This window comes from Halichoerus grypus, chromosome 14, assembly GCF_964656455.1.
Source record: "Halichoerus grypus chromosome 14, mHalGry1.hap1.1, whole genome shotgun sequence".
In the NCBI taxonomy this organism is placed as follows: Eukaryota; Metazoa; Chordata; class Mammalia; order Carnivora; family Phocidae; genus Halichoerus; species Halichoerus grypus.
The window spans coordinates 57,847,940-57,869,129 of record NC_135725.1 but is presented as its reverse complement, the minus strand read 5'-3'; the positions used below and the strand labels follow the sequence as shown (position 1 = coordinate 57,869,129).

At 44.6% G+C, this 21,190-nt stretch overlaps 1 protein-coding gene and 1 long non-coding RNA gene across 3 annotated transcripts in view; one reads left to right on the top strand and one right to left on the bottom strand.

Moving 5' to 3' along the window:
- Positions 1 to 16,034, top strand: part of LOC118528764 (uncharacterized) — a 45,416-nt gene extending 29,382 nt beyond the window's left edge. The window contains exon 3 of one of the 2 annotated variants that reach the window (XR_013443734.1): positions 15,915 to 16,034. This is a non-coding gene — a long non-coding RNA (uncharacterized LOC118528764). Of the gene's footprint in view, positions 1 to 10,538; positions 11,558 to 15,914 lie in introns of those variants that run through there. The other variant, XR_004913803.2, reaches the window with a different exon arrangement.
- The window catches only part of DNAI1 (dynein axonemal intermediate chain 1), a 65,694-nt gene that overhangs the window by 32,182 nt on the left and 12,322 nt on the right, over positions 1 to 21,190 (bottom strand). Inside the window, exons 2-7 of the mRNA XM_078061398.1 lie at positions 6,213 to 6,245; positions 3,242 to 3,340; positions 2,967 to 3,047; positions 1,424 to 1,550; positions 1,038 to 1,156; positions 671 to 790 (exon numbers count right to left, since the gene is read on the bottom strand). Of these exons, the coding sequence (XP_077917524.1) occupies positions 671 to 790; positions 1,038 to 1,156; positions 1,424 to 1,550; positions 2,967 to 3,047; positions 3,242 to 3,340; positions 6,213 to 6,245 (579 nt within the window). The remainder of the gene's footprint in view (positions 1 to 670; positions 791 to 1,037; positions 1,157 to 1,423; positions 1,551 to 2,966; positions 3,048 to 3,241; positions 3,341 to 6,212; positions 6,246 to 21,190) is intronic.

The window sequence follows — 21,190 nt, the reverse complement described above, 5'->3', positions numbered from 1 at the left end:
TACTGGGCTAATATCCCTCACCCTGAGAAGACTTCTCCCTAATACTGGGGCCTCTGGTTCCAGCAGAGGAATACACTCCCTCCTTATTGTGTATCACCCAGATTACTGGTACACAGGGGAGTACGAGGAGTACAGCATGATTAGGAGCTTCCAGAAACCCATCCTGTAGACCTCTGCCCTCCATTCACAGGTTGATTTCTGTAAAACACTGTCTTACATACGTGAGTCTCTCCCCTGAAATCCTGAGAGGTTCCTTCAGCCTGGTACTCGGGGTCTTCCATACTTATGAGCCAGGGAACTTTTCCAGCCTTTTCCAGCTAGTCTATCACAGAGACCATCAACTTCAGTCAAACTGGCTTAGTCCTGCCTCCCTGGCACATTCTGGCCTCCCCTCTCTCCCCCAGATCTTGACCTCTTCTCCAAGGCCCATATACGTTTCTGTCTCAGTGAAGGGCTCCAGACTCCTTGTCACCCACTCTGAACTCCTACCAGGAGGGCTTGCAAGGACCCGAACACATGTTCCCAGCTCTCCTTGGAGAGATTAACTGTGGCGTGTTCCTGTCATCCTTCTAGGCTAAGGGCCACTGGGGCTGGGATCAGGCCTGCTCCTTTCCTGCCATGCACAGTGCAGAGCTGGGAGGTAAAGGGGCTGGGGTGGGGGCTGCTCTACCCGGAGAGGGTTGTTTAAGGTCTGTGAGGCCCTCTCACTGAAGTTGAACTGGTTGGTGAGCTTTCGCTCCTTGGGCTGCTTATGAGTCATCAATTCTTCTTCAGTCACTTTTGCAGCTGCCTAGAAAAAAAGACCCACAGGACCAGGGCTCAGCTGTGGGAAGAAGGTGGTGGGGAACCAGGGGGTGGGGAGAACTCATGTCCTAGGAGAGGATGGAAGTGGGAGAGGGTGATGATGCCAGAGGCATTGGTACCTGCAGCCTCTAACTTCTCACCTTCAGCTCCACCCCCCAGAACAAGTGACCCCTGAAGCTTCCATGCACAGCCAGAGCTGGAAGGGGAGGGATGGGAGCAGTACTATACTGTACCTCAGCTACAGGCATATCTGTTTGACTCCCAGCTTCAGTTTCAGCTTCTGCTTCCTTAGGCTCTTCTTCTTCAAGGATTTCGGTTTCTGAAATCACCACCTTGGTGGACTCCTGAGAACCTTGGTAAGATATTGCAGATGAACCTGAAGCCCAGGCCTACACCCCTACCCCTGGCAGGGCAAGGCTTTCTTGGTTTCTGCCTTTGAGACCTCAGCTACCCCAGGGTTCTCAGGGCTTAACTCCCAGACCTAACCAGGGCAGCCAGCTGTGGGATTTTATGTAAGTAGAAGCTCTGCAAAGTTATGGCTTAGTATCTGCTTCCTAGGGTGACCACAGAAAGGGCACTGGGCTCTGGGCTGCAGCTTCGGGTTGGCCCCGAGGCCTACCTGCTGCTAACTCATCACGGTAGTGCTGCCGCCGTCCTTCATCCGAGTCTTTGGGGACCAGGTTCCCAACCTGGCTGAAGTGAACTGCCAGTTGGTTCACAATGCCAATAAGCTTATATGTGCCTTCCTAAGAGGAGAAGGGACTGAATCAGACCAGCGGTCCCAAAAAAGCTGGAGTGAGAATGTAGTCTGCCTTCATTCTCTAAGGCTTAACATGGTCCATCTGTTAACGAGATATATAGATATATCTTCAGTTAACCTGAAGTTTTCATTACATTCCAGCTTAAGAAGAGGAGGCAAATGAAATAAAGTTTTGTTTTTAAGTTCTCATCAAAGACATATTTTTAAATACCTTTTCTTTTCAACTTTGAACAGCTCTGGATTTGTCTATCACTGGCTCTCACATCCATGCCAAGGGATCCTGGTATACCTGACTCACCGCAGAGTTGAGACAGGTCACACATAGTCATCAGACACACCTGGCCTGACCTTCTCCAAACTGCATTTAGTGGATGCAAGGACTGGATAGATTTTCAAAGATACCAAATCCCCAACCCCCCTGTTCCATACAAGAGGCCACAGAAATCTAGAAAAGGTTTGAGTTTGGCACTTATCCAGTTCATACAGCAAATGAGAAGCAGGGCTCAGCATTAAATCCAGGCAACCTTGTTCATTCCTTCTTCAACAAATAATTTTTAAGCAGACACAACACAACATGCCAAGTATTTTCTAGGTTCCAGGGATATAAAGCTTAGCAAAAGCAGATGTGATCCCTGTTTTCATAGGGCCTATTAGTCTGGTTCCCCTAGATAGCTTCCTTATTGACAAGCATCTTAGTTGTACCATTGACTTTGACACCAGGGTGTCCTTCCTTCTTTCAAAACATTTCTTCTCAACCCTTTTCAAGTCACATAGACAATTATTACATTTGTATGACACACAGGGGTAAATTCTAAAGAGGGGAAGCTCTAGAGAAGAAACCAGCCCATGGGCTCTGGCTGAACCAAACCCACCTAGCCCTGGAGGGCTGAAAGGATTACTATTTCTGCACATAGGCTGGGATGCTCTGCCTTAAAAAGTCACCACAGAGCCCTTCTCTTGGGAACTCCGATGGATGGGAGGTTAAAACAGCGTGGCAGCTAAGAGCAGGGTTTATGGCAGTGGGCAGAATGGATTCAAATCCTGGTTCTGTCCCCTATTTTCTGCATGACCTTGGGCTTAACCATTCTAAGCCTTGATTTTTTCATCTGTAAAATGAGGACAATACTACCTAATTTGCAGGATAGTTTTAAGCATTAAAAATAATGAAAATAATTTATTAACACAGTGTCTGACATGTAATAAGTACTCATTAAGACTGCAAGGGAGATTAGTAAAGAAATTTTTTAACTCTCCAGAAAATTCCATGTAAAATTTCAAGGTTCTAGCTGAAGACCAAAGTTTAAAGGTGATCTCTCTAATAGCAGAGAGGCTTCTGCAATGTAGCAAGTCACTGCCAAGCCAAGAGTACCTAGAGGCCCCTACCCCAGGGGTGATGACTTACTTTGAAGCTGTACCTGACGATGTTGTGGGGTGCATGTGGGTTGTTGGCTGTCAGAATGCGGGTGAACTCCTCCTTTAGCTCCTAAGGGAGAGAAATATCAAGAGGGTCATACATGGAGGGCCCCCACCCCTTCTGATACTTGGGAGGACCCCTAAGGGCATCAGCAGACATCTCACACCCAGGTTCCATGCAGGCTGCTAATCAGTCCAATGAAAGAACACATCTCTGAGGCTGGAGAAGGTGGAAGGGGCAAGGGCAGGATGCTGCTAACTCACCGCATCAGTCAACTCCAGCTGGTCAGGGGGTCTAACTGTGGCTTTGGACTGGGCCCATTCATCTGCTCCTTCTCCCACATCGGTCCCTGAATCTTCATCCTGGACACAAACCTTGTGTGAGGATCAGCAAGCAGTGCTGCAGGAAGACACTTCATTCACGAATCCTCCCAGAAGCCAAGCTCTGCCCCCAATACCGAGAATATAAAATGCACAATAGACCACTCACGGAGGAGTCCAAAGGAACTGCTCAGTCCAGAGTTCTCATTGCCTGGAAGATGTTGGCCACCTCAGCCCTTGGGCCAGGGGTTAGCTGGAACATTGTGGTGGGCCAGAGACCAGAACTCATCTCTCCTTACTCTCTCCCATACAGCCTAGAACCGAATGGTCAGGACCAGCTGCCAAAGGCAGGGCTTTATGCAAAATGAAAGGACATCCGGCTGCTCTTTAAGCTACTTCAACTCTGATTCATGTTTATCTTCTAATTTGCCACCTTATGGTTACTCTTACAACGATATTCTCAGTACTTGGTAACTTTTTTTTTTTTTAAAGATTTTATTTATTTATTTGAGAGAGAGAGAGAGAGCACATGAGAGGGGGGAGGGTCAGAGGGAGAAGCAGACTCCCCGCTGAGCAGGGAGCCCGATGCGGGACTCGATCCTGGGACTCCAGGATCATGACCTGAGCCGAAGGCAGTCGCTTAACCAACTGAGCCACCCAGGCGCCATCAGTACTTGGTAACTTTAAGCCTCACAGGCCATCAGATCCTTGCTGCAAAAAACCCCAAGAACTAGAAGTTTTTCCTTTCCCTAATAGACAGCTAAACACCTTGCCAAAGTGGCCCATGACATATTTTTAAAAAATTCACCCTTGTTAGCAAAGATATGCAAACAAAAAAAAAAAGAATGCAATTTTTCACTATAAAGCTTCTAAAAACTATGGGTCCCCTGGGTAGCTCAGTTTGTTGAGCGACCAAGTCTTGGTTTCAGCTCAGGTCATGATCTCAGGGTCATAAGATGGAGCCCCATGTCAGGCTCTGCACAGTGGGGAGTCTGCTTGAGATTCTCTTTCCCTCTGCTCCTCCCCCTGCTCGTGCTCACTCTCTCGCTTTCTTTCTCTTAAATAAATAAAGAAAGAAAATATTTTTTAAAAAAAACTGTTGAAAACTAAAACAATAACAAAAATCTAAAACAAAGAGACCCCTCAACCAAATGAAATTAATATCCAGTGTTGATGAGGTTATGGGAAAATTGATACCCATAAATTAGCACAATCTTTCTTTCTTTCTTTTTCTTTCTTTCTTTCTTTCTTTCTTTCTTTCTTTCTTTTCTCTTTTTTTTCCTTTTTCTTTTTCTTTTCCTTTTCCTTTTCTTTTTTCCTTTCCTTTCCCTTCCCTTCCTTCCTTTCTTCCTTGTGTCCATAAATAGTTTTATTGGGACACAACCACACTCATTCATTTATGTATTGTCTTTTGCTGCTTTTGCCCTACAAGCAGAGTTGAGTAGTTATATGTGAGACCATACCGCCTGCACGGCCTAAGATATTTGCTATCTGGCACTTTATAGATAAAATTTGCCCACCCCTGACATACATGATTAGCAGTCGGGCTGCTGGTGTTCAGTAAAATTAGATCAGTTTTCTCATATTTATGTTAATAGTTTTTTCTTCTGCAGTGGCAGACTACAGTTTCTGTATGTTTTGTAGCAGAATTTTACAGTTAACCTCTCTTTGCTACTCTAAAAAATAGAAGATATTTTATTTATTCCTCAAAAACATAACTGTGGTTACCCTGTTGATGTGCAGAGCCAGTCTAACGATTTTGGTCATTTTTTTAAATTTCAAGTTTTTATTTAAATTCTAGTTAGTTAACATATATGGTAATATCGGTTTCAGGTGGGGAATTCAGTGACTCATCACTTCCATATAATACCCAGTGCTCATCACAACAAGTGCCCTCCTTAATACCCATCACCCATCTAGCCCATCCCACACCCACCTCCTTCCATCAACCCTCAGTTTTGTTCTCTATTGTTAAGATTCTCTTATGGTTTGCTTTCCTCTCTCTCTCTCTCTTTTTCCCCCTTCCCCTATGTTCATCTGTTTTGTTTCTTAAATTCCACATATGAGTGAAATCATATGGTACTTGTCTTTTTCTGACTGACTTATTTTGCTTAGCATAATGCCTTCTAGTTCTAGCCACATCATTGCAAATGGCAAGATTTCATTCTTTTCAATGGCTCAGTAATATTCCATTGTATGTATATATACCACATCTTCTTTATCCATTCATCAGTTGATGGACATTTGGGCTCTTTCCATAGTTTGGCTATTGTGGACATTGCTGCTATAAATATCGGGGTGCATGTGCCCCTTCGAATCAAGCACAACCTTTCTAAAGAGCAATTAGGAAATATTTCTCAAAAGCTTAAAAAGTATGTATACTCTTTGACTGAAGTTTCTATGTGTAGAACTTTATATTAAAGAAATAGCCACAGCCACGGACATGCCCAGAGATTTAAATGCATGAATGTTTGCTGGAGAATTGATCATAATAGTGAAAAAGAGGAAACATCTAAATGTCCAATAATGGGGCATGGTTGAACAAATTATGGTATAGCCTTAAGGAACATATGGTAAAATATTATACAGTAATTTTAAATGATGCTATAAAAGTATGTTTATTGGCAATGGAAAGTACTCTAAATATATTATGTAAAAAGCAGATTATAAAATAACATACAGTTTGATTCCATTTAAAAATAAATACATGTAATTTTTATATATGCACAGAAATATCTGAGAGCATATAACATCACAAATTATCGAAGAGGTGTCCTGCAATGGTGGGTTTAAGGGTGATTTTAATGTTCTCTTTGCTCATTTGAATTTTCTAAACAACATAGAGCTAATCTTTTCAGTGGGAAACAATGCTGTTGGCTTCTTGCTGAGAGCCTACAGTGGGCTCAGCACTTACTCTCCTCCTGGTTCCTCTGCCCACGCTGAAGCTCTGAAAGAAAGAACCGAAACACGAGTTAAGTCAGAGGCAAATCTCCGCGGAGGTATCAGAAACAGCACCGCAGGGAGGCTTCTGCCCAGAGACCTTGAAGGCAGTGGACATCGAGCTTTCCCAAGTTGTTTTTTTTTTTTTTTTAATAATTTTAAGGTTTTATTTATTTATTTGTCAGAGGGAGAGTGAGAGCACACAAGCAGGGGGAGCGGCAGATAGAGGGAGAAGCAGGCTTCCCGCCGAGCAGGGAGCCCGATGCGGGGCTTGATCCCAGAACCCCAGGTTCAGGACCTGAGCCGAAGGCAGATGCTTAACCGACTGAGCCATCAGGCGCCCCTCAACAAACATTTTTAAAAAGCATATTCTAGGGGTGCCTGTGTGGCTCATTCAGTTAAGCATCTGACTTTCAGTTTCAGCTCAGGTCATTATCTCAGAGTTGTGAGATCGAGCCCCGCTTTGGGCTCCACAGTGGGTGTGGAGCCTGCTTAAGATTCTCTCTCACTCTCTCTGCCCCTCCCCACCCCTCTCTCCCTCTCTTAAAAAACAAACAAACAAACAAAAAGCATATTCTAAGTGCTCAGCTTTGTACTATGCATTAAGGGGATTTTGAGGTCAGATTATATTCATAAACACTTGTTTGGGATGAATGTAAACTCTTTCTGGGCAGGTACTTTGTTTTATACACTGTTGTCTGAGAATATAGTAAGCATTCAAAACATTATTGAATAAATGAAGGAATGCCATCAAACCCATTAGTGATCATGATGCTGGGAAAAATGTTTTTCCTCGTTGGGCCTCAGTTTCCTTGTCAGATTGGATGTGATGACCTTCCAGTTCTAATATGCTAAAATCTTATGTTCCCAAGAGCAGCATGGTCTGTTCAGCTTGATAAACATTTGTTGAGCATCTATTTATTTGTCAGGGACACACCTAAGCAGTAGGACAAAAACAGAGAGAGATGAGGTCTCTGCTCCAGTTTGCTCAAGGTCCATGGAGGACAGACAAGTATAGGCAGTGCTCACTCCCTCCCTCCCTCCGTCCCTCACTCACTCACTCACTCCATATATGTTCCTTTGAAAGCCTGCTCTGTGCCCGCAGCAGAGATACGTGTGCCCAGGGTGCTGGAGGGGTGCACAGAGACACCCACCCAGCCCAAGAAAGGCTCCCAGAGGTGGCTATTTCCTAGCTGGGTATCAAAGAACAAGTATGGGTTGTCCAAGTGGAGAAAATTTTCAGAAGAAGAAAATGGCATGCACAAAGACAAGAGAAGAACAATGACAGAGCCAGTAAAATGTTCCACCAAGCAAACAAAAACCCTGCAGTATATATACAGAATGATAGGTGTTTCAGATGATCAAGCCAAAGGGAGATCAGTGGAGACTAGAAAAGTGAAGGAAGGGCTCCTGTAAGAAGCAGGTCTCAAGTATTGAAGGAGGGGCCAGGGCAGTGTGGCGGCAGCACAGCCCATGGACAGAGGCCTCTGCTCCCTGAGCTCACAGGCCACCTGTGTGGTCTTGGGGAGGTCTCTTGGGCCTCGGTTTCCCAAATACAAAGTGAGAGAGTTAAGCTAGATGGGCTCTTACAGCTCTTACATGATAGCCTATGGGAGAGGCTTTGATGGTGGAGGGGAGGAAAGGGATTCCAGGGAGAGGGAAGAGCATGTCTCAGCTTGGGCTGGGATTATTGCTGGTAGAGCAGGCAGCAGGATTCAGATTTCTGCCAGGTTGCCAGGGTTTCCAGCCATGGAACCCTTCTCTGAAGCTAAGCTGCATGAGCCAGAAAGCTGCTTTTTTTTTGATGCACCTCTGATCCCTAAGGTAACAAGATGGAAACGCACAACATCCAACAGCTTTCTGGCCCACAACAGAGCACTGGAGGGCCAATCCCAATCCAAACTGCCAGCCTTAAATAGAAAATGAGATCCAGTTACCACTGCCCCCCCGTAAATATGTCTGTAAAACATTTATCTGGCAATAAAAGAACTGACAAGGCAATTTGAGTGTAATTGTTTTTGGCAGTTGGAAATATTTCAATTAACACACTATAAAAGCCACACTATAATAAATGCAAAACAGGCCAATGAAATCAGCTGCAGCCCTGACTTCCCAACCATGGCAAAGGAGATTGAATGTCAGGCTGCCACTTTGGGCCCTTGGTCTTCCAAAAGGAGAAGCCTGAGACAGACAAGCCTGAATTCCTAGAAAGCTTTTGATGGTTCCTCCCAGAAGCCATCAAACCACAAAAGAACAAAGCCCAAACTCCCTCCCCTGGCCCTCAGAACTCTATCATCTGGCCCCACATCTCCATTCCAGCCTGTTCTCCAACCCTTCATGTGCTAGCACTTTGAGATGCAGCCCGGCAAGGCTACTCACATTTCCTGAGCATGGTCTGTGCTTTCTCACCTCTGCACCTTTGCTTTTTTTTTTTAATTATTTATTTTAAAGTAATCTCTACAACCCAACATGCAGCTCAAACTCATGACCCTGAGATCAAGAGTTGCATGCTCTCCTGACTAAGCCAGCTGGGCACACCTGCACCTTTGCTTTTTACAATTCCTCCTGCCAGAAACACCATCTTCCCCTTCTCCCTTGCTGCTCCCACTATCTCGGCCTAACAAAACACTACTCAACTAACCTCTGCTAGTCCTTTATCTAACCCTGCCATGTTATCACTTTTCTCCTACCTCTCTCTACTCTTCCATTCCTCACTTTGAGCAAGGCTCTGCCCCACCTTCCATCACCACCACAAGTACGGGCTGATCTGAGATGAAGGATGAAATGTATCTTCAAATAGACACTCTGTTATCTCTGGGTTTCGGTCTGCAAAAGGGAATAGTATTATGAAAAGAAACATAATACTGCAGTACACATTGGAGGCAGCTTGGAGATTCTAGCAAAGGAGGTCCACCATTCTTACGCTATTGACCAAAGAAGATCCTCTACTTTTGGATAGGTGATTCTATTTGGCCAAGGGAGGAAGAAGAAACCTGCATGACAGTCAAATTAATCCTGATGATCAATGGGATAACAGATGTCCCAGTCTGAACTCCTCCATAGTAGAACATTTTCTGTTCTTGTTATTACAGATTTTACTGTGAGCATCCTGAGGGAAGGAACTGCTAAAAACTCAGCTCCCTAGTGGTTACTTCTCTTTTCTCTTTCAGGATGAGGGCTGGGCTCCCTTGCTCTCTCTCGAAACTTCTCCACCTTCATTTCCATGTCACCTCTCCAGTAGTTCCTTCTCATTATCCTTGACCAGGAATATATGCTTGAACCCCTTAGTCTTCTTTTTTTTTAAGGGCTTATTTATTTATTTTGAGAGAGAGAGAGAATGCATGAGCAGGGGGAGGGGTAGAGGGAGAGAGAGGGGGAGCATTTCAAGCAGATTCCCTGCTGAGCACAGAGCCCGACACGGGGCTCCATCTCACGACCCTGAGATCATGACCTGAGCTGAAACCAAGAGTCACATGCTCGGCTCAATTGACTGAGCCACCCAGCCACTTCCCCACCCCCCCCCGCCTCCGCCGATCTAGTCTTCTTATTCTATACACTCCCCTTGGGTGTTCTAATCCCCACCCGTAGCTTCATCTTGTACCTTATGATGGAGTTCAAATCTATTTCTTTTTTTTTAATATTTTCATTTTTTATCTATTTATTTTTTTATAATCTCTATGCCCAATGTGGAGCTCGAACTCCAGACCTCAAGATTAAGAGTCGTATGCTCTACTGACTGAGCCAGCCTGGTGCCCCAAAGTTCAAATCTATTTCTGTAGCTTAGACTTCCTGGAACCCCATGTTTAAATTGGTAACAGAGTACTTAAACTCAATATATTTAAAACCCAACCTCAGTGTGTTCTTTTTCCACCCCAATCATTATATTCTTTTTCTACACCAAATTTCTATTTCTTCTAGTATTTCCTATCTCACTCAACTGCATCCCCATCCACTCAGTCACCCAGGTTGGAAAGTGAAACCATCAAAGATGCCTGCCCTTCCCTCCCTTCCATTAGCATCAAGTTTCAAAGCCTAACAATTCTATCTCCTTCATATCTTTCATAACTATCCTCTCCATTTACACCTCCCTTAATTTGGGCCTTACTATCTCTTGCCTAACTACATTTTATTTCCCTGACTCCAGTTTCTCTCCACTCTAATAATTATATCATTATCATCATTCTCAGCTATTGAGCATTTACTCTGGGCTAGTCATTTACTAAGCAATTTATATGCATTATCTCATTTAACCTTCAGAACTACCCTATCAGGTAAGAGCTATCATTATTCTATTTTACAGATGAGGACATTGAGGCTTAGAGAGATCAAGCAACTGACCCAAAGGTGACCAGGATTTGAACCCAAACTAATCACTGTAGGTGATCTTCCTGAAACACAAATCTGATCATATCACTCTCCTGATTTAAAGCCTCCAACGGTTCCTCATCGGCCATGAGATAAATCTCAACTCTCCAACACAGCATCCATATCATCCCCTACTCTATTCTTCCCACAGCTATGGGAGGGTGCTTTGAAAATGAAAATTCTGGTCAAGGTAACAGATGATTATTATTGCCACCTATTGGGCATTTACCTGAACTTAGATCTGTTTTGGTTCATGGCCCCCTGAAAAGTGTAAGCGACCCATTTGTCCGTGAGCATATTTTAGGGTAAGGAGACAAAAAGATTCTTAAACTGTTCCCTATCGTGAAGATATAATATTTATTAAACAAGTACATGATCAGATATACTCAAGGAACCCAAATGTGGGCTCTGAAGTCAACCATACCTTCATTTGGGTCCCCACTCTGCAACCTGCTAGTTCTATGACTCTAAGCAAGTTACTTGTATTCTCTGAGCCTCAGTATCCTTATCTTTAAACTGGACATAATGACACCCTCTCAATCATGGGATTGTTATGAGGATTAAATGAGTCAATGCACATAAAGTGCATAGTGTGGTGCTTAGCCAGAGTTCATGCTCAATTAACAATAGTTGGCAGCCTTTATTCCCATTTATAGACCCTGCTCTGCCCTCAGCCACACAGAGTCTGTGTGGCCCTTGCTTACTAGGAGGCCCCCACCCTAGGGACTAGAGCCTACAGCAGCTCACATTTCCTCCAAAGATTTCAATGCTGAAACATGTTTGTTCCTGGAAAGAGGGGCTCTTCGAAGCACGAAAACCCACAGATGCAGCATCCTCCTTCCTGGAGCCCAGGAGACTTCGTTTACCATTTCAGTTGTCTTCGTCCTTATTTTAAAACTCACTAACAGGTTTCCATTAAGCTAAACTGAAACTAAATACCTCACCAGCTTGCAGTTTCCATTTTTAAAAGGGTAAAAGCTCTTAGTCCCAAAGGAACAGTAATTCACCAAGAAATCTTTCTCTGGCTACACTGACTGCATTTCAAATCTCTGAGCCTAGTGCAGTGTCTAAAGTACACAGAAGGCACTAAATAAGTGTAGCTGAAAGAAATCTCAAAATTTTGAAACACTAGAGATGAAGGGTAGTAGACATTATCATACGCTATTGTGGGAGTGCCAACTAATGCAAACTTTTTATAGGGTTATTTGGCAATACTCACAAAATTTAAAATGCAGATACCCCTCAACTCCACTTCCTTGACAGTATTCATACACATGCATAAGATGTACAAAATTGCTCACTGCAGCATTATTTGTAATGTTTTAAAGATGGAAAACACCTAGATACTCATTGGTAGGGGCCTAGTTAAATAAATTAAGGTATAGCCATTCAATAAGATACTATGCATATTTTTAAAAGAATGAGATAAACATTTATGTACTGTTATGGAAAGCTCTCCAAGGTACATTGTTAAATAAAAAAGCAAGCTACAGGAATAGATGACCCATCTGCTCACTTTAAGACTATGTATGTATGTGTATTTGCATATACATACAAAATTTCTAGAAGAATATATAGAATCTGTTGATAGCAGTTTGGTTTAGGGAATGTGACTGGGGAATTGTGGGGGAAGGGACCAATACTGTTCATCATATACTCATTCTCATGGTTTTAATATTTTTAATGTGAATGTGCATTACTTTTATAATTTAACATGCTAAGAATTTTTAAAATCAACAAAGCACAATTAAATAGGTTTTTCTTTCCTATTAATGTTAGTGTTAGTTAGCACAGTGTTCTGAGTGCAGAAAAAGGAGATATGAGACCAGGCTGGTGCCTACCTGGAAGCCCAGGAGGGCAGAAGCCAACTCTAGGGGACCCTTGCCAGATAACGCTACAGCAGGCAAGGAGGGTAGAATTTAAAAGCTGAAGCTTTAGGGTAAGCCTTGGCTGGGTTCCTAACTTGGCCATAAACTATATGTGAGATCTTGAGCAAAGTATTTAGTCTCTAATCCTCATTTTCTCATCTACAAGGTAGAGAAAAATATTAGTGCCCTCCTCAAAGTTGCTCTGAGGATAAAATAAAACAATGCCTGAAGAGCACCTAATTCAGAGCCCAGCACTCAGTAAGCCAAGTAACGGTGGCAGTGTAGACTTCGTGGCTGTCATTCTTTCATTACTCTATCATGGTCTGCTATGCATGGCGAGTCCCATTCTGAGGGCATTTATTGTACAATTGAAAAGTGTGTTGTCCAGGCCCCAAGAAGTCCTTATCAGAAAGGAGGCTATAAAACTAAGGGTGTTGTAGAGGGATGACAATAAAAACACCCTCTGTTTCTGTAACATCTTTCAGTTTACTAAACACTTTCGAGTACATCATTTCATTTGACCCTTCTACTAATCTTTTGTGGTTGGATGTTGAATTTTGTCCTTCCCCCCCCGAATCTATTGAGATGTCATTATATGATATTTCTCCTTTGTTCTCTTAATGTGAAGAAATACTTTTATTTTTTAATGTTGAGCTAACTTTGCATTATTAGGATAAACCCCACTTGATCTATTACTCTTTTTATGCATTGCTGAAACAGATTTGCTAATATTTTTCACATTTATGTTCATAAGGGACATTGGCCTGTCATTTTCTTTTCTTGTAATAACTTTGATTTTGATATCAGAGTTATGCTGGCATCATCAAATGAGTTGGTATTTATTCCTGTCACTATTTTCTGTAAGACTTTGTGTAAGATTGGTGTTATTTATTCCTTTTTAAAAAAGATTTATTTATTTATTTTAGAGAGAGAGAGAGGGCATGGGGAGGGGTAGAGGGAGAAGGAGAGAATCTCAAGCAGACTCCCTACTGAGCACAGAACTGGCCGTGGGGCTCGATCTCATGACCCTGAGATCATGACCTGAGCCGAAATCAGGAGTTGGACACTTAACCAACTGAGCCATCCAGGCACCCCTGGTGTTATTTATTCCTTATGTATTTGATACAATTCATCAGTGAAACCAGTTGGGCCTGGAGTTTCTTTGTGGGAAGGTTTTAAGTTATGAACTCAATTTTTTAAAAATAGGTATGGAGTTTTCATATTTTCCATTTCTTCTTGTGTCAATTAAGGTAAACTGCATTTTTCAAGAAATTTGTCTATTCTGGGGCACCTGGGTGGCTCAGTCAGTTAAGCCTCGGACTCTTGATTTCAGATCAGGTCATGATCCCAGGGTCATGAGATCAAGCCCACGTCCAACTCCAAGCTCAGCAAGAGTCTGCTTGAGATTCTGTCTCTTTCCCTCTGCCCCTCCTCCTGCTCTCTCTCTCTAAAATAAATAAATCTTTAAAAAAAATTGTCCATTCCATCTAAATTGTTGAATTTATTGCCATAAAGTTGTGGTAATATTTCCTTATTATCCTTTCTAATGTCTGTAGGATCAGTAGTGATTTCTCATGTTCCATTCCTGATATTGCTGTTGTGACTTCTTTTTATCTTGAGCCCTGCGAGGTTTTGTCAATTTTATTAATCTTTTAAGAATGAATTCCTGGTGTTGTTAATTTTCTCTATTGTTTTTCTCATTGTTTCTATGAAACATTGATTTTAAATTTTTCCTTTTTTTCTAAAACAGGCATTTAAAGCTATGCATTTCCATTATGCACAACTTTAGCAGCACCTGAAAATTTGTGATGTTATATTTTCATTACTACTCAGTTAAAAATGTTTACTAATTTCCCTTGTGCTCTTTCTTTTCTTTCTCTCTTTCTCTTTTATTGAAATATAGTTGACACACAATGTTACATTATTTCAGGTGTTCAACACAGTGATTTGACAAATTTATACATTATGCCAAGCTCACTACAAGTATAGCTACTATCTGCCCTTGCTCCTTTTGACTACCTTTATTTAGAAATGTGTTCCTTAATTTCTAAATATTTGGGGATTTTAAAGATACTGCTGTTTATTTTTAATTTAATTATGTTTTGTTCAAACTATTCCTAGTATGCTGAGACTCTTTCTCTCATGGATGGATGTTGAATTTGAATTGAATTAAAATCTGTAAGATTTTAATCTTTTGATGTGTCTTGGGACGTACTTTATGTCCCAGCATATGGTCTATTTTTGTGAACATTCTGCAGTTCTTGGGTGTAGTGTTCTATAAATGTTAATTAGGTCAAGTTGGTTAACAAATCTTCTATATCTTTGAATTACTGAGAGACAAGTATTAAAATCAACTATCTTTGGGTATTTTTCTACTTCTCCCTTTAGCTCTGTCAGTTTTTGATTCATATATCATGAACTTCTATTAATAGGTGCATACATGTTTGTGATTTTATGTCTCCTCTTGAATTGACCCTTTATCATTATGAAATGTCCCTACTTTTCTTTGAGAATATTCCTTGTCTTGAAGCCTACTTAGTTCTGATAATACTATGGCCGCACAACATTCTTAGGCTTGCCATTCTCAGGGTATATTTTTTCTACTCTTTTATTTTCAACCTTTCTATGTCTTTATGTTTAAACTGTATCTCTTACAGGAAGCATTTAGTTGGGTCTTGCTTTTTTTCTCCCTAGCTTGAGAAACTCTACCTTTTAATTGAAAGCAATGGTATGGTTGTCTTCATTATATTGCTCTTTGTTCTCTATTTTTTTCCATCTGCTTTTAAAAAAATTTTTACTTAAATTCAATTTAGTTAACATATAGTGTTTTATTAGTTTAAGGGGTAGAATTTAGTGATTCATCAGTTGCATATAACACCCAGTGCTCATTACATCAAGTGCCCTCCTAATGCCCATCACCCAACTACCCCATCCCCCCACTCCCCTCCCCTCCAGCAATCCTCTGTTTGTTTCCTATAGTTAAAGAGTCTCATGATTTGACTCCCTCCATCCGCTCATTTTGTTCCTCTGTTCAACTTCTTCCTTCTTTTGTTAAATGAGTTTTTTTAGTATTTCATTTTATTATCTCTATTGCCTTTCTAGCTGTGCCTTTTTGTATTACTTTTTAGTGGTTACTCTAAGGTTTACAATATGCATCCTAAATTTATCATAGTCCACTGAGAATAAATAACATACCACTTCATATTTCACAATGTAATAACCTTATAACATCTTAATTCCATTTACCACCACCACCTCATCTTTTGCTCTATTGTTGTCATGTATTTTATTTCTATATACATTATAAGTCCCACCTTATAATGGTATTATTTTTGCTTTAAACAGTCATGTCTTTTAAGAAAATGAATAGAAGGGAAAAAAGATAGTTCTTTATCTTTAGCCACATATTTATCATTTCTGGTACTTTTTGGTCCTTCCCATAGATATGATAAGGGTAATCTGCATTCTAAGATGGCGGACCAAGCCAGCAAGGGAATCCCAGTCTCAGCCCCAGGGCCGTTCTGGGTTTTCCCTCCTGCCCCGCCTGCTGCGAGCGGAAGTACCACATATACAGAAGTAGAAGTGTATAAATTACCCACTTTGTTTGTGCTCGGGGCTTAGACCTTTGGAGATCACTCTCCTCTGAGCCCGCCAGCTTTAAATAAACCTCCTATCCTCCAAGATCTCCAAGTGCCACTTGGTTCTTCCGTTGGGCGATCCAGTCCAGGTTCCGTAACATTTGGTTCCCTGACCGGGAATCCCAACCGTGCTGGGCCATTGTCGCCACCGGTTTGGGAGCAACGGCGGGGCGGTGACAGAACGAGGGATCGTAAGGGAGAAGGCGCGCCCTGCCTAATTTTCGGCAGTCTCCTGCCCCAGTCGCTTTGGACCGGCCCACTCCGCTGTTCCTGCCAGACTCGAGGAGACTTGGCAGGTGAGGACCTGGTCCCGATGTCGGATTATGGTAAGGCCTGGGGCCCTAGGACACAGACAGGCCCACCCGTCGGGGTGGAAGGGGAGCCTGATCACCTCCCAGAGACCTCTTAGAGGTCTCACAGGTAGGGATTCCCAGGGAGGGAATGTAATAACTTCTGGAGTGAATGTGTGAGTGAATGTGCAGTCCGACCTGGCTTGCTCAAGCGGACTGATTCTGTGACTCTATGGGCGGGCACCCTTAAGGTCCCCAGAAGCCTATGGAGTCTGAGTGGGCCCATCTGTGATTCCGTGGTGAACGGCATACAGTCTAGGGTGGCATCAGAATAGATTCCAATCGTAAGTCACAACGCTGAGACCACTATGGCTAAGCCTCACCTAAGCTCCTTCAGACAAGGCCAGATGGGCATCTGATTGGTCTCCTCACCACAGGAGGCACTCCAGCCCCCTTGTCTGTCTCTGCGTCACCTCACATGGGAACATCACCATGGGGTCAGGGCAGAGTAAACCTACGGTTCTAGAGACCATGATCAAAAATTTCAAGAAGGGATTTTTGGGAGACTAGAGTCAGGATAAACCCCAGCAAGTTGAGAACCCTATGTGAATTGGAATGGCTCACCTTTAATGCTGGGTGGCCTTCAGAAGGGACATTGGATGTCCCAACGATTTATTGAGTATGGCGAGTCGTAACAGGAGAACCAGGACACCCTGAGCAGTTTCCGTACATTGACTCCTGGCTAGGAATTGCCCAGATCCTTCCCCCATGGGTGCGATTTGCTTGCAATAGGCAGGGACAGGCCAGGGTCTTAATCGCTTCATCCAAGCAACCTAAAGAAGATCGGCAAAAGCCCCAGTCTCCACAAATTCTAGCTGGAGATCCCAAGGACGAACTGATCCTGCCCCCACCATACGTACCCCCAAAACCGTCTACACCTGGCCCTTCAGCTCCAGACACTCTGCCATCATCGGTCTCACTGGTGCCTCCAGGCCCAGAGGATCCACCGGTGCCCCCAGGCCCAAAGGATCCACTTTCTCCAGGACCAGCAACAAGGCTGCACCCCAGGCCGGGCACAAGTGTCCTCCAAATGCTGGTACCAGAGACACGGGAACCTGAGAGGTGGGATGAAGACAGGACTGTCCAACCCGGCCGTTCCATGACATATTATCAGCCCTTCTCCACCACCGACCTCCTCAATTGGAAACATAACAGCCCATCCTACTCTGAGAAACCACAGGCTATGGTAGACCTCATGGAATCCCTCTTCCAGACTCATCGGCCAACCTGGGAAGACTGCCAACAGTTACTCCGCACCCTGTTTAACACAGAGGAAAGGAGGAGAATAATGAAAGGTGCACAGCAGTACCTAGAAGAGCACGCACCAGCGGGAGTCATCGATCCTACTGCCTGGGCTAATACGGCTGCACCTGAAGAGTGCCCAGCATGGGACTTCACCACAACCGAGGGACAGGCCCACATCCACCAGTACCAGGAGGCCCTCCTCCGGGGAATCTGGGCAGGAGCTGAGAAACCCATAAACATGACTAAGGTATCCTTGGTCACTCAACAACCAGGGGAATCCCCCAGGGACTACTACAAAAGCCTATGTGAAGCCTACAGGATATACATTCCATTTGACCCCAAGGCACAGGAAAGCCAACAGATGGTAAACACCTCCTTCATGGCTCAGGCTGCCCCAGACATCAGGAAAAAAACTTCAGAAACTAGAGGGTTTCGCCGGGATGAACATCACCCAGCTAATAAAGATTGTCAATAAGGTCTACGTGAACAGGGAGGTCGCAGCTGAATGGGAAGCTGACAAAAAGATAAAAAAGAAAGTCAGCCTCCTCGCTGCTGCCCTGAAAGAAAAGGAAGACACAAAGGCTGGGAGACCCCGACCACCAAAAGGGGGGAAACTCAGAGCCCCCTTGGCAAGGGATCAATGTGCCTACTGTAAGGAGAAAGGGCATTGGAAAAATGAATGTCCCAACCAGGGAAAGGCTCAGAAGCCCAGCCACTACAAGGAAGAACCCCGAGAGCAGGACCTCATAGGCCTTGCAGGAATAGACTCAGAGGGGGACAAGGCTCTTTCCTCCTTGGCCCCCATGAGCCCATGGTCAGAATGAAAGTGGGGGGCCAACCAGTGACTTTTATGGTTGATACTGGGGCTGAGCACTCTGTTGTCACCTCCCCAGTGGCCCCTTTCAGCAAAAGGACTGCGACCATCCTTGAGGCCACCGGGACACAGGCGATACAACAGCCCTTTTGCCAGGCTCACCAGTGTGAATCAGGAGCCACAAGGTCCGACATGAATTCCTTTATCTACCTGATTGCCCCGTCCCCCTCCTGGGCTGAGACACACTCTCCAAGCTTGAGGCTCAGATAACCTTTGAGCCCACCGGACACACCAGCCTCCGATTAAACCCAAGGCAAGAGGAGATGGGGTCTCTGATAATAGCATCACCACACCAAGGAAAGAAGAATGAAGGCTATTCTGCGCCCAGACCCAACAGAACAGCCCGCCAGAGTTCAGGCTCGCCTTCCCTTCAGTATGGGCTGAAGACAACCCACCTGGACTAGCCTGGAATTGGGCCCCTATCATTGTTGAACTGATCCCAGAAGCCCAACCTCAGAGGCAAAGGCAATACCCCCTTCCACAAGAAGCTAAGATTGGCATCCAAGAACATCTGGCCAAACTCAAAGAAGCAGGTATTCTAGTCGAGTGCCAGTTGGCCTGGAATACCCCACTCCTGCCAGTCAAGAAGCCTGGAGGGGGCTACCAACCAGTTCAAGACCTGTGGGCCATCAAAAAGGTGACCATCTCTCTGCACCCAGTGGTCCCGAATCCATACACCCTCCTCAGCCAAATCCCAGGGTCAGCCAGATGGTTCGTTTGCCTAGATTTAAAAGATGCCTTCTTCTGCCTCAGCTTAACTCCCCAGAGCCAGCCCCTATTTGCCTTTGAATGGTCTGAACCTGATACAGGGCGCCAGATGCAACTGACTTGGACGCGCCTCCCTCGGGTTTAAAAACTCACCAACCCTCTTTGGGGAAGCGCTGGCCGTGCACCTTGCCAGCTTCCCAAGAGAGGCCACACGATGCACCCTCTTCCAGTATGTGGATGACCTCCTCCTTGCCAGTGACACACAAGAAGACTGCACAAAAGGCACAAAGGCCCTCCTACAGTTCCTGTCAGACTCGGGATACCAAGTCTCATAAAAAAAGGCACAAATCTGCCAACAACAGGTCTGATACCTCGGTTTCCTCCTCACCCAGGGAAAAAGAGAACTAGGGCCGGAAAGGAAAAAGGTCATCATCTCCTTGCCACAGCCCCAGATAAAAACGGGCCTACGAGAATTCCTGGGGGCTGCAGGATTCTGCCCCATCTCGATCCCTGCATTCTCAGCAATAGCGAGACCCCTCTATGATCTCTTAGGGGGACCAGATCGAGAACCCCCTGCCTGGGCTGAGGAAGCAGAAGCCACCTTCACAGAGATAAAAACTGCCCTGGAGCAGGCTCCAGCCCTGGGCCTACCAGATATAGAGAAACCGTTCAATCTCTTTGTAGATGAAAAAGAAAAGATAGTGCTCGGGGTACTCACCCAGACTGTTGGGCCCTGGCAACAGGCAGTTGCATATCTGTCAAAGAAGCTGGACTCTGTGGCAGCAGGATGGCCACCATGCTTCAGGGCGCTGGCAACCACAGTCCTACTTATCAAGGAGGCAGAAAAACTCACCCTGGGGCAAGAACTTGATGCCAAGGTCCCTCATGCAGTTGTGTCCCTCATGAACACACAGGGGCACCGCTTCCTTTCTAACTCTCGGCTAGCACAATACCAAGGGCTCCTCTGCGAAAACCCATGGATCACCCTCGAAACAGTAAGAACATTAAACCAGGCAACCTTTCTCCCCACGGAAGAGGGGGAACCAGACCATGACTGCTCCGAAGTAACTGATGAGGTCTATGCGAGCTGTCCAGATCTACAGGATCAAGCCATAAAGAATCCAGAGCTCACGCTGTTCAGCGATGGCAGCAGTTACCTATAAGAGGGTGCCCAGAAAGTGGGTTATGCAGTGACCAAAACCACTAAAGTCCTAGAGGCTAAGGCATTACCAGCTGGATGGTCAGCACAACGGTCTAAACTATATGGCTTAGTCTGAGACCTCACCCTCGGTGAAGGCAAGTGAGTCAACACCTACACTGACTCTCGGTACGCCTTTGCTACTGTACATATACATAGAGCCATCTACAAGGAAAGGGGCCTCCTTACCACTGCAGAAAAAGCTATCAAAAACAAGGAGGAGATACTAAAACTCCTCAAAGCCATCTGGCTTCCAAAGGAAGTAGCAATCCTGCACTGTAAGGGACACCAGAGAGGAGAAGATCCCATAGCGTGGGGAAAACATCTGGCAGATGAGGCAGCCAAGACTGCAGCCAGTGAGGACATGGACAGAGCCCCTTCCCTCACCATGGCCCTGACACCCCCGGAAGAAGTCCCTCCACCCAGTTACACTAAAAAGTCAGCTGCCAGCACTATGTCGAGCAACAAGTGAACAGTGCATAACGTGTGCTAAAAATAATGCTCGGTCGGCACCACGGCCCCCACCAGGTGTCCAGAGGATGGGAGCAACCCCCTTCGAAGATCTAGAGGTAGACTTCACAGATGTGCAGCCAAGCAGGGGGTTCAGATATCTCCTAGTAATAGTATGCACATACTCTGGGTGGGTCGAAGCCTTCCCAACCAGGACGGAGCGAAGCCAGGAAGTAGCTAAAGTCCTTCCCCGGTT